We start from the raw sequence: 19,817 nt of genomic DNA, 5'->3' as shown, positions 1-19,817 counted from the left end.
AGCCGCAGTCAACACCTGGGTCGGAGGCAGGAGACACCGAAAACATGCAAGACTGCGGCTCTCTAGGGCCAAACTTGCCTATCCCTGCTCTAGGCAGTTTGCAACAGTGGAGCCCAACCCAAGACACGCTTAGGACCGCTCCCTCATTTGAATAACATTTCGACCTGACAGAGCGTCTACAGCATGAAATAAACAAATGTGAGAGCAGAGCGATTTATTTATTGATTGATATTTAATTATATTTGTGTATTTATTTTTTGAATCGTTTTTTATTGTATTTATTTTTAGTTTTATTTATTTAGGTATATATATAATTTCCATTTTCATTTATTTTTTGTATTTAATTTTTTTATTATATTTTTTATATCCGTTTTTATTTTCACTTTTATTCATTTATTTGGTCACTTATTTATTTTTAGTTTTGGTCTTCCATATATAATATCTCTCTGAACACCGCTAATTCGTGCAGCTGTACTTGCCTGTAAGGAGCGAAGTCGTGACGTCACCATGTTGAAAGTCATCTTGGCTCAGCCGTCTCTCCCAATCCAACTCGGTATTTTTTGACGAATCTGAGTCTCTTCTCGCAACTCTCCTGAGCAGATACTGACGGAAGGTCCGTCAATCTGTCACTGATGACGCCCGTTTGCTGACAGATGAGACACAACAGACGAGGTGCTGTACGCACATGTAATCGCTTGCCGTATGCAAGCTAGAAGCATCTCTGTTGAGTCAGGTTATATCCATGATGTTTCAATTAAATAATAATAAATATACGAGTCTAGATGACTAATTTACATCCATGGCGAGGCGATCTGGCATTTCACTCTGTAGTAACTCGTCTGTGAGTGACAGCCTGTCAACGTGTTGACCTCACATCCACCCCAAAAATGGCGATGAGCATTAAAAGTTAACCAGCAGAATTATTTGGGCAAATACAAGACTAGACACAAAAATGGGAACACCAGATATTTATCAAACTTTACAATATTGCTCCATTTCCCCATCAATACGTTCAAAAGGGGGCATTGGGGGTATACTTTAAGGTAGAAACTCTCAATCCTGGTACAACACGTTGATGCAGAGGAAGTATACCATCAATAACTCACCGTTTCACAGTAGCTTTCTTTATTTTGGTACTGCATAATATGCATAAAATGATACCACACTATTATTACCAGTCATAAACTATCATAGAAGTCCATATTGGTCCCCTTTTGGTGATATGTCAGACTCATTTGGGACAGCGTTTAGAAATGTATGTACATGCATTTACAAAGGCTAATTTTTAAAGAATTTTTATTTTATTTTTCTTAGTCAAGTTTATTTATATAGCCCTTAATCACAAAAGAGTCTCAAAAGGGCTTCACATGCCCACAGTTGACAAATATTAACGACATCCCCTGATCGAACCACAAAATGGCAAGGACATTTTTAACTTCAATAAAATGTGTTGCAACTTTGCAACAATAGGAAGTTGTGGGTTCCAGGCTCACAGCAGTTGAGAATCACTGTTAAGTTCAAATCAAGTCACAGGGTTTAAAGTATTCCGGCACTGTGTCAGATCGCCAGCATTTGCCTATGATTTAGAAGAAGAAAATAAGACCCGATTTAAAAAATATAATAATAATAATAGGTTAAATGTGTCCACATAGAACTGCTTTTCCCTGCCGCTCCTCATTTGTCTCTGTTCGCTCGCTTCCTCCCCGTGTGCTCCTACTGCCGCCACTTCTCCACCCGTGCCGTCTGTGACTAATTGACAATAAGCAAAGTCAACATTGCGTTTTTATTTGATGGAACACATCAGTACTGGCTGAACCATCAAGTACGCCTACTCAGCATGTACTTTTATGGCAATTCTAAACTCTGCACTGATTTTTGGCTCACCCAGGCCAGTATTACACGACTTGTTGGATACATGCAGACCACCGAACACCTTCCTCTTTTGGTTGGCCAGTGGCACCATATACTGTGCCTTTGCCAGGGCGTCTGACATACCTTGGTCTATAGTCCATGATGTGATCCACAGAGTTTCCAATCAGGTCCTTCAGCTCGACAAGTAATTCGCTTCCCAACCAAGGAGAAACTGCCCCAAATCGCAGCTGGTTTTTAGCATCTCGCTGGATCTGCTGCGGGTGACTTGACGGCTGCCACATTCGGATCAAGCCCCCTCGTGAAAACGGACAACTTCACAGAAAATTGTTTAATTCAATTCAATGTGATTACCTGGGCATGTTTATTGGTTTGTTAGCTGTCCACGAATCCCGTGTTAAGGAACAGCCCTCTATTTGTCCACAGACTCTATCCCCCAAATGGACTCATCACCTTTGGTGATGGTGGGTATCCTTGCATCCATCGGCCCATCACTCTTCTCACCCCATACAGGGAGCCTGTAAGAAGCACCGTGGAAGCCCGGTTTAACCGACATCATGCAAGAGCAAGATCTGTTGTAGAAAGAGCTTTTGGGATGATGAAGGCAAGATGGTGTTCAGTTTTTTTTAAGCACTTGAGGTGCAACCCACCTTTACCGTCCACGTGGCTGCCTGTTGTTCCCTCCTCCACAACATCTGCATCAGCAATGGTTATCTGTGGGAAGTAGTGGAAGAGGAGCCAGGACCTTGACTACCACCTAAAGTGCAGAGAGGAGCTGCATAGACAGATTGCAGCTGCACGTTCCATCTCGAAGGTCAGGCCCCCAGCTCTTCAGGACCATTATTATTAGCTAAATGTTTCTATTTGTTCCTTAGAGTGGAGAGAGTGTAAATGTTTACCATCCATCCATCTTCTTTTTTTTTTTTTTCTTTCTTCTATAAAGAGCTCAGTATTGTTCATTCGGAAATGTCATCATCATTGCTCTTTATTTTATTTTTATTTTTTTTATTATTATTATTATTATTATTTTTTGTGTGTGTGTGTGTGAGTATGTGTATGTGCGTGCGTGTGTGTATTTGTTAGCTCACCAAAAACCTATTAGAAAAAATCTCATACCGTTCACCTAAACCGAACACCGCCGTCAGGAGACCCGAGGGTACCAAAGAAAACCAAGGAAGGTGAAATCCAGCACCGACCAGACACCACCTACCGGGCCACCCACCAGAACTCCTCCCCAACCCAAGAAACATCCAGACCCCAACAAATCCAAAAAACATAAAATCAGGGAGGCCTCAAGAGACCGAAGGAGAGATCGAGAAAAGGAAGGAAGGACAGACGAAGCCGAGTGAGATCCACAGACACCAGCCTCCACCGATTCAATGACCTGAGGAGGAAACAGATTGTGTCTGAGTTTCGGTAGATGCTGGTGTGGTGGATCTGGCATGCATGAAAATCTCCACCAAAGAGGGGAGCCGTCGACCCCCGCCGGAACAGAGCAAGCGCAACACCTCAGGGCCCCCCAGGCCGCGGCAGCGCCAAAGGACGACCCCCGGGCCCCGCCAGGGCCACTGGCCGGAGAGCAAACCCAGGAGCAGGAGCGCCCCCCGCCCCAACACGGCCCGCGCCCCTGACCCAACGCAGCAGGACTGGGCACTGCAGGCCCGCCAGGCACCCCACCGGCCCCCAATCCCCGCACCCCCCACGACCCCCCCGCCACCCACCCCAACCCAGCCCCAGCCGCCCCCAGGTCCCCAATCCCCCCCCCCCCCCCCTCCCCCAACAAGCTGGCTCCTCTCAACACGGAGAAGTAGCGGCTCGTCCGTGAGTCCCTCCCGGATGACCGTGCTTCTCACCCTATCTCTAAGTGGGGGCCCGGACACCCTGCGGAGGAAACTCATTTTGAGTTTTTAATGACAAAAACAGACAGACTCAACTTGTAGAAAATGCCTCACTATGAATAATTTTGTTTTTCTTTTTAAATTAAGCTTTTTTTAATAACTCGTATTATTTTGATCTAAAAGTATATGAATTTTAATTTACGTGGCAGTTTTATTTTAAAGGTTGTATTTTGTTAATTACTCGAACACAAGGACACAAATTATTCTCTTGTGACCCTTACTGTATATATCTATCCTCATTTATGAGTATTGTAAAACACAGAAATGCATTTTTATTTTTTATGTGCGTTGAGTATTTGCATGTGCGTGTGTGCATGTGTGCGTGCGTGTGAGTGTGTACTCATTAATTCACCTAAAACCTATTAAAAATCCCATAACTTTCACCTAAACCGAATACTTCAAAATCCAGCTAGAGTCGTGAGGTTGTCAGGAGACCAGAGGAAGGAGCAAAGAAAGGAAAGTGAAATACAGCACCGACATCACCTACTACCCACCGGGTTACCAACCCCAGAAACATCTAAATTCCAACTAATTAGGCAGACCAAAGGAGAGACAGAGGAAAGGAAGGATAGCTGAAGCAGAGTGAGATCCACAGACATCCACCTACACCGATTCCACGACCAGAGGAAGAATCATATAATTTCGATAGATGCTGGTATGGTGGATCTGGCATGCATGAAAACCTCCACCAAAGAGGGGAACCGTCGACCTCGGCCAAGACAGAGCAAGCACAACCCCCCAGAGTTCCCCAGGCCACGGTAGCGCCAAGGCACAAATCCCCGGGCCCCGCTGGGGCCACCGGCCGGAGAGCAAACCCAGCTGTCAGGAGCGCCCCCCAACACGGCCCACGCCCCCAGTCCAACGCAGCAGAACGGGGCACGCGACCGGCCCCGGACACCAAGGAGAGCACCGCAACGCAGCACCCCCAAGAGACCCAGAGAAACGGCTAAGACGCAGCCGCCACCCATCAGCCAATAGAGGGGCAGAGCAGCCCACGCTCAGCCAGGGGGGCACAGCACCTATAGAGTTAACCCACTGGCATGCAGTGATTCCGAATATTAACCCTTAGTGCCCATTTGGAAGTGAATTTTGAGGAGTGGTGACTGTAAGGTGTCATCTGATGTAGTCTGCTCGATCTTGCTGGCAGCAACTGGGTTCCTGACTATAAAAACACAACCATTAGTTAGAAATTGCCAAATACAGAAACAGCAATGTAAGTTATCGCGATGTGGTGGCTCTCGCTAACAGGCAGAATTAAGTAACCAGATTTAGATGAAAAGATTATATACGTAGACCATGATTCTATAAATTTTGATATTTGATTTTTATTCGAGGCAGATATTTTTTCCATTGAAATGTGATTTATGAGGAGGTTAGACCATTGGTCGATATTCAGAGTTTGTTTATTTTTCCAGTTAACAAGAATTGGTTTTTTTTTGCGATAGTAAGGGCTACAAGTCTAGATTGAAATTGTTTACGTGGTAAGTCAGTTGTTGTTAGGTCACCTAGCAAACACACGTTTGGAGATAAAGGTATTCTACAGTCCAAGACAGCGGAAAGTTTTTCTTAGACTTTAGTCCAGAAATACATAACCGGAGTACATAACCATAAAGCATGAAAATAAGTGTCTGTAGTGTTTTGTAAACACTGGAGACAAATGTCGGAGTCTGAGAGTCCCATTTTCTTCATCATATATTGAGTAATATATGTTCTATGAATAATTTTATATTTGATAAGTTGTAAATTTGTGTGTTTTGTCATTTTAAAAACGTTTTCACAAACTTGAATCCAAAAGTCAGATTCCGGAGCTATAGAAAAAGTCTCTCCCATTTCGAGATGGGTAAAGACGTTTTATCAGTATATGAAAGTAACTTAGATATTTTTGAGAGTTTTTTTGTTGTTGTCGGATAGAGCTTGGTAATATATTTAGCTATATATATTTAGGCGGTTGGAGCGTACCCCGAAGTGTTGGAATTTGTTTCTTTATCATACTTTTAACTTGCAGATAATGTAAAAAATTTCCGTTTTTTATTTTGTATTTTTGGAGCAAGGATGTATATGATATAAACATATTATCTGAGAAGAGATGGTGGAGATGTGTAATTCCTTTCTGCTCCCACACACCTAAATAAAACTATTGTTAAGTTGAAAGTCGGGGTTATGCCATAGGGGAGAAAGCCCACAGGGCAACACTTGGGCTTTTGTAATTTCTAGTGCCTTCCACCAGGCAGTCAGGGTGGCGGAAATCATTGGATTTTTAAAACAATTATGTCGCTTAATCGATGTTGTAATAAAGAGTAAATCTAGAATTCTGAGGTTATTACAATCCTTCTGTTCTAGTTCCAGCCAACAGTTAGTATCTCTGTTGGGTTGTGCCCATAAAATGATATATTGTAGCTGGTTAGCTATATAGTAGTGCATAAAATTTGGTGCCTCTAGACCTCCTTTGGATTTACTTTTCTGAAGAGTAGATAGACTAATCTTTGCTTTTTTTTTTTATTATTCCAGTAAAATTTTGTAACAGCTGAGTCCAACAACTGGAACCAGTTAGCCGTAGGTTTAAATGGAATCATTGAGAAAAAATAAAACTTTAATTTTAATAGTGGCTATTCATCCTATTAGAGAAATAGGAAGATTATTCCAGCGCTCCAAGTCACAATAAATGCTATCCAGAAGTGGAGTAAAGTTTAAATGAATTAAATCAGTTAATTTATGTGAGATTTTTATGCCTAAGTATTTTAAATTACCTATAGGAAATGAGTAGTGTGGGTCCTGGCTTGCAGGGTTCCATGAATTTTCTGTAATAGGTAGAAGTGTTGATTTTGTCCAGTTAATAGAATAATCTGATAACTGTGAGAATTTTGTTATTAAGTTAAATACTTCCCCGAACGAAATAGCAGGCTTTTCTAAATAAAGTAAAATATCATCGGCATATAGATAAATTTTATGTTCTGTTACCCCAGAGTGAATTCCTTGAATCCTTATTTCCTGGCGTATGGCTAATGCAAGTGGTTCAATAAATATTGCAAATAATAAAGGCGACAGTGGGCATCCCTGTCTTGTGCCTCTCTGTAGAGTAAAACTCTGAGATATAATCCCATTAGTAGTAACTGTAGCTTTAGGAGAATCATATAATACTGACACCCAGTGAATAAATGACTTCCCAAAGCCAAATTGATTTAAAACAGCAAAGAGGAAGGACCAGTTAACTTTGTCGAAAGCTTTTTCTGCATTCAATGATATATGAACTGCCTTTTTATCATGCCGCTGTGACATGCTAATAAGGTTAAAGAGCCTCCTAATATTATTAGTAGAGTGACGATCTTTAATAAAGCCTGTTTGGTCGCTATGAATGACTGTCGGGATTACTGTTTCTAGTCTAGATGTGAAAGCCTTAGTGATAATTTTAATATCAGTGTTAATTAGTGAAATTGGACAGTAACTTAATGGAAGGGTGGGGTCTTTTTCTGGCTTTAATAAAAGTTTTATTGCTGCTGTATTCATGTGTGGGCGTATGTGACCATTAGTTTTAATTTCTGTTACTACTCTTAAGAGTAGTTGAGCAAGCATTAACCAGAAGTGCTTAAAAAATATAGCCGGATAACCATCCGGGCCAGGTGCTTTGGCAAATGGCAAAGCACCTGGCCAAATGGCATACTATCTAGAGCACTGTAAAACTCGTTTATAGTAAGTGGCGCATCTAACATATCTTTATAATCAGTAGTTAACTGAGGTATACTTAAGCTACTGAGGAATGCCTCAATATGCTCTGGGTTAGGCTTATTAGTTTCGGAGTATAGGTTGTGATAATAGTTATATAAAAAATTTGATTAATTTCTTCTGGTGATTGTGTACATTCACCAGTTGTCCCTTTAATAGCCGTTATAAGCGATTTTTCCCGATTGCGTTGAAGTTGGTTTGCAAGAAATTTACCTGATTTGTTATTATATTCAAAGTTGTTGTATCTCAATTGTTGTATTATAAACTCTGTCTTTTTAGTTAGCATATCGTCTAACTGTATTTTTGTATTTGTAAGTCAGTCCATATTTGGTTATTTGGGTTTATTGCGTACTCATCCGTCAGTTGTTTAATTTTGTCTTCCAAGTCTTTTTCAAATTTTTGATCCTGTTTCTTTTTATAAGATGAATATGATATAATGTTACCTCTAATTACTGCTTTCCCAGCTTCCCAGAGAAGAGATGGAGATAGGTCTGGAGAGTCATTTATTTCCAAAAAGTCTGCCCACTTTTTTCTTATAATTTTGTCAAATTCTGCGTCGTTTAGCAGTGAGATGTTAAAACGCCATGTCGGTGGTGGTTTAAAGGTATAATCAACTTGTAGGGAAAGGGAGAATGGTGCATGGTCGCTAATAATAATAGGATGCATTTTTGTAACAGTTTTATCAGCAATAGAGTTATTTGTAAGAAGAAAAAAAATTCTTGAAAAAGACCGGTGCACAGCGGAAAATAAGGTAAATTCCTTCTTATTTGGGTTTTTAAGTCTCCAGCTGTCGACGAGGCCAAAGTCATCCATATATTCCCCGATTACTTTAGTAGATTGTAATCGCCTTATACATGTTGTTTTATTAGAACAATCTATTAATGGATTTAAGACTGTGTTAAAGTCTCCTCCAATAATAATAGTAGAGTTCGCTGCTAATTCAAACAGCTTAGAGAAAAATTCATGGAAAAAGGCCGGATCATCATTATTAGGGGCATATAAATTACCAAATGTATATATTTTATTAAATATAGTCACCTGAATAATAATATATAATATCGGCCCTCTGGGTCTGTTATTGTATTATTTAGAGTAAAGAGTAAATTCTTATGTATGAGTATACAGACTCCTCTTTGTCTACTGTTATAAGGGGCAGAGTACGCTTTGCTAAAATTCTTATCAATAAGTAATTTTTCTTCAGTGAAGGAAATTAGCAGGGGATTAAACATAACAATACACCAGTAACTGGTAACCTAAGCGAGATTTTTTTGTTTAAATATACTTTAAATATAGTTGTGTATTAATATTATGTTTATAATATAGCCTAAACATAATAAGTATTCATATTTTTGGTTTTATAACCACATATACAGTATATGTATACATCTAATAATCAAACTAAGTTTAGTTTAATAAAGCCTGTTTGGTCGCTATGAATGATTGTCGAGATTACTGTTTCTAGCCTAGATGCGAAAGTCTTAGCGATATTTTTATTTTTTAAGAGCTCAGTATTGTTCATTCGGTAATGTCATCATCATTGCTCTCTTTTTTTTTAATTGTATTTATTTATTTTTTATTTTGTATGTGTATGTGCGTGAGTGTGTGTGTATTCGTTATTTCACCAAAACCCTATTTTAAAAAATCCCATATCGTTCACCTAAACCGAACACCACCGTCAGGAGACCCGAGGAAGGACCAAAGAAAGGAAAGTGAAATCCAGCACCGACCAGACACCACTCACCGGGCCACCAACCAGAGTTCTTCACCAACCCCAGAAACATCTAAATTCCAGCAAATCAGGGAGACCTCAAGAGACCAAAGGAGAGACTGAGGAAAGGAAGGAAGGACAGACGAAGCAGATCCACAGACACCAGCCTCCACCGATTCAATGACCTGAGGAGGAAGCAGATTGTGTCTGAGTTTCGATAGATGCTGGTGTGGTGGATCTGGCATGCATGAAAATCTCCACCAAAGAGGGGAGCCGTCGACCCCTGCCAGGACAGAGCAAGCGCAACACCTCAGGGCCCCCCAGGCCGCGGCAGCGCCAAAGGACGACGCCCGGGCCCCGCCAAGGCCACCGGCAGGAGAGCAAACCCAGGAGCAGGAGCGCCCCCCACCCCAACACGGCCCCCGCCCCCAACGCAGCAGGACGGGGCACTGCAGGGCCCACCAGGCAAACCAGGTAAACTCTGTATTTTTAGATAGCATATCGTCTAACTGTATTTGTGTATTTTGTAAGTCAGTCCATATTTGGTTATTTGGGTTTATTGCGTACTCATCCATCAGTTGTTTAATTTTATCTTTGAAGTATTTTTCTAATTTTTGATCCTGTTTCTTTTTACAAGATGAATATGATATAATTGCACCTCTAATTACTGCTTTCCAGAGAAGAGATGGAGATAAGTCTGGAGAGTCATTTATTTCCAAAAAGTCTGCCCACTCTCTTCTTATAATTTTGTCAAACTCTGCGTCATTTCACAGTGAGATGTTAAAACGCCATGTCGGGGGTGGTTTAAAGGTATAATCAACTTGTAGGGTAAGGGAGACTGGTGCATGGTCGCTAATAATAATAGGATGTATTTTTGTAACAGTTTTATAATGTATCGGCCCTCTGGGTCTGTTACTTTATTATTTATAATAAAACAATTCATTCTTATGTATGAATATACAGACTCCTCTTTGTCTACTGTTATAAGGGGCAGAGTACACTTGACTAAAATTCTTATCAATAAGTCATTTTTCTTCAGATTTTTGTAGGTGGGTTTCTTGAAGGAGACAAATATCTGCTTTTAATTTTAAAAGATGGTCTTAAATTTGTTATTCTTTTTCCCTGTGAGCGAGCGCCACAAACATTCCAGGAAACCAGAACTAATTTATGCATACAAACAATATAGACTCAGTCCTGTGTATATATCTGTATAAGCTATTTGTTAATATTGGCATGTTATAGGATAGAATCAAAGTGGTTAGGTGGTTTATGTAATTTGTGTAAAATATGAGGTAACGTGTAAGTTAATATAACAGTGAAAAAACGGGGAGGGAGGTGAAAGTGAAGGAAATTAACGGGGTATTAAACATATAACAATACACCAGTAACTGGTAACCTAAGCGAGATTTTTTGTTTAAATATATTTTAGATATAGTCATGTATTAATATTATATTTGTAATATATCTTAAACATAATGAGTATTCATATTTTAGGTTTTATAATCACATATACAGTATATGTATACATCTAATAATCAAACAAAGTTTAGTTCCACCAATGGCAATTAGAACAGCCAGGGAGTGGAGTTGGGGTTCCGGAATAGTTGGCCATCGATGTATAGCTTTTCAACGACTAGCGTAGTCCGTTTACCCTCCTGCCTAGTTTGTCTCATTATAGGAAACAGTACCTTTCGCCGCTCATTAATCTCTCTCGGGAATTAGTCATTCATTCCGAAAGAGGTCCCTTTAAGCTCCCGTCCTTTACTTTTAACAAATTATTTCTATTTAAAATGCTCAAACTTAGCGATAATAGGACGGGGGGTCTGTTGCCCCTACGAGCTCCAAGCCGATGTACCCGGTGAAAAGAGATATTATTTACCGTCTCCTGAGGAATTTTTAACGACGTCGTCATAATTTTTTTTATCTCGGCCTCTGGATTGTCAGAGGTATTCTCGGATATGCCTGAGAATATTAAATTATCCCGCATGCTACGGGATTGGACATCCAGAACCGTTTTTTTTTAACGTTTTATTCTCCTTTTTAATAGTTTCCAACTCGGCTGAAACAGCCGCGAGTGAAGAGCGTAACTCGGCATTATCTCGTTGGAGGTCACTTACCTGTTGGCAGACGAATTCCAAACCAAATACTGACCGAAACGTCCGTAGTAGCTAGATCGTCCGTGTCCAACGCTGAGTCATTTTTTCTCTTCTTGGAAGGTTTCTCGAAGGAAGGATCCTCCATCGTGCAGCTGTAAAAGTATCCGTCGATGAAACGTTCAAGGTCCTCCACGCTTAGGTGGTATTCCAAATCTGCGGGATGAAAGAGAGAGGAGAAAAGCCAAGTTATATGATGGTTAAATTCGGATTTGGTTTAGCATAATAGAGCTAGTCCTATCTTAGCAGCAGGGCGCCGCCATTTTGGGTATTCCCGGTCTTGCTGTAGTTCTCGCGATAGTCACAGAATCTCGCGATGGCCCCTCTTCCGTGTATGACAGCTTTTTACCTTCTCACTTGATCGAACTGGGATTTTACTGACAAACCTTTGAAACGCTGACGATGCAACTCTAGAAAGAGGCAGAGCATCCTCCACCACCAGCCTTCTCACTTTTGGGTCAAGCATCTTCACCTCTGGTCTGGACAAATCGAACTTTCGTTGTTTTTGCTTGCTCGCGCTGTCGTCTTCCATCTGTTTGCTAGCCAGCAATGGTTTAACGGTTTAACCACTAGCTTTAGGTTGCTGTGCACTCTATCAAGGTGTTTCTTGAGGTTACTAGTACTGTTTTTAGCCATAGACAGTTCCCTCTGCCTCCTACCAATACATAAAGTGCACCGTATTGTGATGTTCTTATTCCTTTCTTCGATAATTTCAAAATAGTGCGAATACATCCTCTTACAAAATGTGGAATGATCTGCTGCTTTCATCTCACGTGCTCCGAAATAAACCTCTTCTTGTATTGTTTTAAAAGAGTCTTTTCTTCTCTTTCTCTGTGTCCAAATTCACAAAGCTGGGTCATGGATTTACATATGAATTGATTATTTGTCAATGCGCTAATGACAAGCAGCGTTGACAATCCATTTATTTATTATTTAAGTCCGTGCATGTCGAGTGGTGCCATGAGAGACTTCTGCCTGCGCGACAGCTCGGGTTGGAACTAGTGTTGTTCCGATACCGATACTGGTATCGGCAGAGACCGCAATACTGCATTAAAACAGTGGTATCGGTGAGTACTAACAAGTAACATGCTGATACTATTAAGTCTGACACTAATATAAGACTTTGGATATAGCATCTTGTGTCTTGCTCATACACGACATTCACTGATGTGTGACATGTTCACTGCATGCCGAGCTAAGATATCCTATTGGCTCTTAAATGCTCTGAACCAATGGCAGGACAGCTTTTTCATGTTGGGAAAAAAAACCTTAGGTATCGGTATGATATTGGCATTGGCCGATACTGCAAAGCTGGGTATCGGAATCGGAATCAGGGGCCAAAAAACGGTATTGGAACAACACAAGTTGGAACGCGTTACCGGACTCAGTAACTGTAATAATATTACAAAAATAAAATGAGGAATGCGTAATTTTACTACGATACTGCTAAAACGTAATATATTACTGTAAGGCATTACTTTTGTAGCGCGTTACCCCCAACACTGGTGGTGAAAGAGGCACATTGGCCACCTTGTTGCCCGCCGGTGGCAAGAGTAAGTCCCACATGCCTGCAATAAGACACACACGCGCACACACACACACCCACACACACAACAACAAAAAAATCAGATGATGTCACACGACAAGACAGCTTTGATGGAAAGTTTTGACAAAGACAAAACCTGTGCTTACATGGTCCTTTTAGTCAAAAGCCCCTTTACATTTGTTGTATTCATGAATTATTCTTGGCTTTTGGGGGGGGAAATCCTCCACTTCCGGGTCCCGGTGTTTTGAGTTCAAAACCAGCACATTTTTGTTTTTTTTGCCAGGTAGGAAACAAGTGTTCTGTCCGGTGAAAAGACGAACACGCTGGACAGGAGCGCTCTTTGTGTCGTTTGGAGTTGCTGCTGAGGAAGCTTCGCTTAGTTTTTCCTCAGTGTTCCCACCAGAGCCATCCTTCTCTTTTTTTTTAGCATTGCGAGGGGAAAAGATTGTCGTGACCGTGTGTCCCTCGAGCTCCTCAACCATCCCGAGGACAACACGCATGCCTTGATTCTTCTCTCTTCGCACCTGATGGTCACTGATGGGGGAAAGTTTGTTGGTCAAATGGCGCTGTGTTCTGGCAAGCTTGTCATCAAACCTCAAAACACTGTTGATTTGGTTGAACGTTGACGGCAAACACTGCGCGCCCCTTTTTATGCTCTAAAGGCTGGAGGTTGCCTCATGTTTCCTGAATCCTGAAATGTTGGCCTCACTATGTAACAAAAACAAGGCCACACACACACACACAAGTTTGTTTTATTATCTTTGTGGGCCATCTGATTGCCATAATGCATTTCCTAGCCCCAACCATCGAAAATGATTGCCTACCCCCATTTCTTACCCTAACTTCAACCATAACCCAATTCAAACCTAAACTCTAAAACCAAGTCTTGACCCTCAAACTTGTGGGGCCCAGCAAAATGGCCCCAAATGGACGAGTGGGCCCCACAACTCTGTGAAATCCCGAAATGTTGGTCCCACTTTGTAACAATAACACACACCTTTACCTTTTTTTTTATTCTGACTTCCAAACACATTTTGGTTTATAACAGAGAGGTGGTGGCATCACACGGCGTCCAAATCTTTATGCCGTACTTGGCTGGCTTGGAGGGGATGGTACTGCTTGAATGAACGGAGACAAGCTGCTCATCCGCAAAGACTTCCCTCCCCAAGTTGAAGAATTTCAAGTGGAGGCTGTTCCACATCACACATAAGTCGCTGATGGGGGACAGCTAGATAGCAAAATCTAACTGGGCCAGATGTACTGCAAAATGCGGCCCAAATTTGCAAAACGGATCTGACCTGGTGTGTTTTTAGAACAATGGGCCTGATGTGGTCCGGATTCGTTCCCCAGATCCAAACTGAGCCCGCGCTGGAACTGGCACAGAGCAACACAATACAAGTTGATGTACAACCCATATCTGGACCATACCTGGCCCAAATAATTTTCTCAAAAACTACATCCTGAACTGCTCTGGCCCACATCTGGAGCTTCAGTATTTTAATATTCATTCATTCGTTCGTTTCAAGGTACTTAATAAAAACACAATGACTGAAAGACAATGAATAGTTTTATTTAAAGTGACATTTATTTATAAACAGCAGCATTATGTGACATTGTAGACTCATTGCTACAGGTGAAAATAACAGGAAAAACAAGTTACTTTTTTTTCTTCTTTCTTTAAAAAAAATAAAAATAATAATAAAAAAAAAAGTTACTTTTAAAGTAATTAATCTCCAGTTTTTTTCCCCTATTCACAAACAGGGCATTACTTTAAATTGACTGCATAAATTGCACAAGCTGTATGTTTCAGTTACTTATTTGGTCCATAACATCACAAAAATGCAAAGTGCTGATCATTGTTTTCCAATGTAGAAGCAAATGTTTTGATTAAAAAGGAATTGGATTACATTTACTGTTGTGAAGCTCATATTCAGAACGTTAAGCATTTAATAAATTAAAAAAACATAAATGAGAAATACATTATCACAAACAATTTTAAAATGTATTTATTTATTTAAGTTAATTGTTGCACTTGTGTCCATATCCGATTATGTTGCACAGGGGTCCGTTTGTCAAAGCGGGTTCAATAAACTGTGAGACTAACCCTGAACTGTGAGTTGACATACCGTGAGATAAGAAATCCAATCCAATTATTTATTTATGCAGACACAAATAAGGTCCATAGAGATAAAAGAAAAAGGGACAAAAAAATTAAAACAATCAAATCATTGTTTTGAGAGTCTCTCCATCCATTGCTTCTTCAAAGCAGATGTGTTACCTATGCACAATTGAGGATTTGTCAAACTCTGTATAATTGAGTTGTTTGACTCATCCAATTGCTGCATAAATTAAATATCAAAGGTCTTTGCAGTGCCTCACAGATAGGAATGTGAGCATTAACAAACAACTGGCTTGCACTCTACCATCTGGGCACCTTTAACAGTAGCCTAGATGTGTCATTCTAGGCTTCATTGAGTCTACGGATGGTGCACCGCTTTAACTCCCACCACAAGGGAGTCGTGTACAGTGGAGTACAATAGGCTTTAATAATGCTCGGAATTTATTATTACGTTTGAGGAGTAATAATACCCACATTTTCCTGGGGTGAGGGGGCAAAACCCCTCTCCGATGGTTTCTTCTTACTGAGCTGCCTTAGGAGTTTGATGTTGGTGATGATGGCAGCCACGTTTAGGGCCAGGACTTCCTCTGGAGACTGATGAGGATCTGCAATGCAAGAAAAGCAAAGTAAAAAAACACTCATTCTGGATTATTATTATTTTTTAAATCTTTAGGCCTTGCTAAATTTAAGAAGCCTATCTAAAAGGTAAAACTTTTTTTTTTTTACAGATTTTTTTGTTAGTTTTTAACTACTGCTACACTTAATTTGTCATCAGTTAATTGATACACTTTTTAACTCTTCAAATTCCAGTTTGTTTGCAGTCAGCAGGTTGTAAAGTTACCTAAAAAATGACATTTGTTTATATTCTCAGTACAGTGATGCCTTAAGATGTTTGCTATCTTAATGCTAACATGTAATTTAAAACGGCATAAACATGCTAATAAATAACATCATTAGTTGCAGTACTAAAAAATGGCTGTCGTGAATACTTTCTTCCAGAAGAAGCAGGAATATAGTGACCTACAAGAGTGGAGGTAGGAGTACACAGGTAGACTACATTTTGTGTAGACGGTGTAATCTGAAGAAGATCAGTGACTGCAAAGTAGTGGTAGGTGAGAGTGTAGCCAGACAGCATAGGATGGTACTGTGTAGGATGACTCTGGTGGTGAGGAAGACAAAGATGGCAAAGGCAGAGCATAGGACGAAATCGTGGAAGCTGAAAAAGGAGGAGTGTTGTATGATTTTCAGGAAGGAGTTGAGACAGGCTCTGGATGGTCAGGAGGTGCTTCCAGATGACTGGACAACTACAGCAAATGTGAACAGAGAGACAGGTAGGACAGTCCTTGGTGTGTCATTTGGAAGGAAAGGGGATAAGGAGACTTGGTGGTGGAATGAGGAGGTGCAGAAGTGAATCCAGAGAAATAGGTTAGCTAAGAAGAAGAAGTGGGACACTGAGAGGACTGAAGAAAGTAGACAGGAGTACAGGGAAATGCAGCGTAGGGTGAAAGTAGAAGTGGCAAAGGCCAAACAAGGGGCTTACGATGACTTGTATGCTAGGTTGGATAGTAAGGAGGGAGAGACTGATCTATACAGGTTGGCAAGGCAAAGAGACAGATATGGGAAGGATGTGCAACAGGTTAGGGTAATAAAGGATAGGGATGGAAGTGTGTTGACAGATGCTAGTAGTGTGATGGGAAGATGGAAAGAGTACTTTGAAGAGTTGATGAATGAGGAAAATGAAAGAGAACAAAGAGTAGAAGAGGTGACTGCGCCAGGAAGTAGCAAAGATTAGTAAAGTGAAGTGAGAATGGCATTGAAGAGGATAAAGCACTGAAGAGGATGAAGTGTGGAAAAGCACTTGGTCCTGATGATATACCTGTGGATGTATGGAAGTGTCTAGGAGAGGTAGCAGTAGAATTTCTGACTGGGTTGTTCAACAGGATCTTAGAAAGTGAGAAGATACCTATGGAATGAAGGAGAAGTGTGCTGGTGCCCATTTTTAAGAACAAGGGAGACGAAGTTGTGGGCAAGTACAGAGGAATAAAGCTAATGAGCTAAACAATGAAGCTATGGGAAAGAGCAGTTGAAGCTAGTCTGAAGGCACAGGTGGACATTTGTGAGCAGCAATATGGTTTCATGCCAAAAAAAAGAGTACCACAGATGCAGTATTTGCTTTGAGGATGTTGGTAGAGACGTACAGAGAAGGTCAGAAGGAGCTGCATTGTGTCTTTGTAGATCTGGAGAAAGAAAGAGAAAGAGTTTCAGCTAAAATGAAAGGAAATGTTTATAAAACTGTGGTGAGACCAGCAATGTTGTTTGGTCTGGAGACAGTGCCACTGAGGAAAAGACAGGAGGCAGAGCTGGAGGTGGCAGAGATGAAGATGCTGAGGTTCTCTTTGAGAGTGACCAGGATGGATAGAATCAGGAATGAGTACATCAGATCACATGTTAGAGACTTTGGAGAGAAAGTCAGAGAGGCCAGACTGAGATGGTTTGGACAGGTCCAGAGGAGAGATAGTGAGTATATTGGCAGAAGGATGCCAATTCAAAATGATTCCAAATGCCAGGCAGAAGGTCTAGAGAAAGACGAAAGAGGAGGTTTATGGATGTAGTTAAAGAGGACATGAAGGTAGTTGGTGTGAGAGCAGAGGATGCAGAGCACAGGGTTAGATGGAGGCAACTGATTCGCTGTGGCGACCCCTGAAGGGAAAAGCCGAAAGGAAAAGAAGAAGTTGCAGTCCTACAAGTGCATCAACGTGCACAATTTAGAAATACTTAGATACTCTTTATATAATATCACATTTCTGAAAATGTGCATGAGTGAACACTGAACTTTACATCATATAAATACAAACTATAATGTCAAAAGGTAAGCAGAGCTGCATTGTTAGCACGGATAACTAGTGATGGCAGTGCGACACTGAAGCTTCGATACAAGCTTCAAACCCTGAACTACAATTCCATAGAACCACTGCTTCAAAGCTTGTTTTGGTGCGAAAAAAATCACGTGACATATGACGTCCGAAGCAGCGACTGATTCGTTGTCCGAATTAATCACTTGCCTGGTTCGCGGTCCAATCACGTGATTCTCGATTCTGACAGGTGACAGGTTGAAACAGTTTTGAATTTGAGCGTCAACCCTTTATAACCACTCTAAACAATGTACTATTCGTGGGTTGTCGGTGTGTTGTTGGTGCTGTTGAATTGTCATTGCCTTGCGTTGTTACATTTGGTCATTCATGGAGCCAGCCAGGAAGAGAGGTCGTTCTGAAATGTGGGAACACTTCAATCTGATCACTCCTGATAAGGTCGGTGTGCTGGCTGTTTAAAGTTATGTATATAGATCAGAATCAGAAAAAACTTTAATTATCCCCGGGGGACAATTATTTATTGATTTATTTTTTCGAAGGGCATTTTTTTTTCGAGGCGCAAATTAAATAAAAAAAGTTTTGACTTGGACGGGAATGGAACCCGAGTTACCCGAGTGGCAGGTGATAATTTTACCACTGAACAACCAATGTTTGGTTGTAAAGCTTTTATAAATAGGCTTTACCTTTTTTACTTTCTTCAATTGATTTGACCTCAGTCAGGTGCATGTGTAGAAACAGTATATGTAATATGATTAGTGTACCCATTTGGCTGTAGCTTTATACAATCAAATTGCATTTTTATTTAAAAATGCTTTCTCTACAGGTCCAGTGCTTATCTTCTTATCTTTGAGTGTCCCCCATGACCCCCAGTTAGTTACACAAGCACACCCAACCTATGCCATATCTTACCAGCACTTTCTCCTCAATAACAAAATACACACAGTCATCAGTCTTTATTTGTCAATAGAACATGCTATTCGGTCTTAGTGTGAGTCCATCAAAGAATTTTCAAAGCAAAGATGCTTTAAATCCACTGCAGCCTTGCAGTTTACCAGTAGAGGTCACTGTAACTGAAGCTTCGAGTAATGAACCTATTTTCAAAACAATTGGCTCAAGTGGTTCAGTGCTTCACAAAAGCTTCATTTGCCCATCACTACGGGTAACATAATGTGATAATGTTTTGCTTATTGGCCTGATTGTATTTTGACTGTCATGTATTTGAGTGGTTTGGTGGCAACATGTTTCATCCATCAGTAATAATGCGATGGAATCTCTGTGGGGCGTTCACTTTAAGTAGAATAACAGCGTTAGCTTCTCATCAATGACACATAATATGTCTCCTTTAAATTAGGTTGCTTTTTGGCCACAGTGATTTATCTGACGGCGCAAGGAAATAATATTTATTCATTGCACAATGCGAATGGGGCATGTGAGTGCTACCATCTTTTCTCTCAAAGACACCAGCGAGGACTTTCAAGTAGGAATATTTAGATTTTTTTTTATGTTGCAGAAGATAGATTACTGATCGTCAGCTTAGACCACCAATTTTATTTCATTATTATTATTTTTAATTATTAAATGTAGCGAATATTGCCCATCATCCTCAATTTTTCTATTTCATTTGCCTTTTTAAACATTTCCCCCTGGGCAATGTGTGTGTGTGTCTTTACTCTGTGTTTTCAGTTCAAAAGGACTCTAGTTTCCCTTCAGCAGGGACTGGATTTCGTTTTCGCTACACTCAAAACAGTTGGGTAAAAAATAACCAATGTTGGCAAAAATAAATAATTAAATAAATAAATAATCCACTACTTGTGTCAATTTGACAAAAATTTTGGGTTTATTTTGTAAAAATTTTAAATGACACGGCCCAATTATTTTTGGCTGCAGAAAACAACCCCAAAAAATTGGTCCGTGTCATGTAAAATTTGTACAAA

The 19,817-nt window shown here is 40.5% G+C and overlaps 1 protein-coding gene across 3 annotated transcripts in view; it reads right to left on the bottom strand.

The window, feature by feature from the left end:
* Nucleotides 1–14,460: 14,460 nt before the first annotated feature.
* dglucy (D-glutamate cyclase) overlaps nucleotides 14,461–19,817 on the bottom strand; it is a 44,123-nt gene continuing 38,766 nt past the window's right edge. The window contains exon 17 of one of the 3 annotated variants that reach the window (XM_086095354.1): nucleotides 14,461–15,618. In XM_086095354.1, coding sequence (XP_085951480.1) covers nucleotides 15,461–15,618 — 158 coding nt within the window. In that variant the 3' untranslated portion in view covers nucleotides 14,461–15,460. Of the gene's footprint in view, nucleotides 15,619–17,235; nucleotides 17,251–19,817 lie in introns of those variants that run through there. The other 2 variants (XR_015097143.1, XR_015097146.1) reach the window with 2 other exon arrangements.

This window comes from Leptonotus elevatus, chromosome 14 (genome assembly GCF_054856555.1).
Source record: "Leptonotus elevatus isolate MCC_2025b chromosome 14, RoL_Lele_1.0, whole genome shotgun sequence".
Lineage (NCBI taxonomy): Eukaryota > Metazoa > Chordata > Actinopteri > Syngnathiformes > Syngnathidae > Leptonotus > Leptonotus elevatus.
The sequence above is the reverse complement of the archived record's forward strand: the minus strand, read 5'-3'. Positions and strand labels throughout refer to the sequence as shown.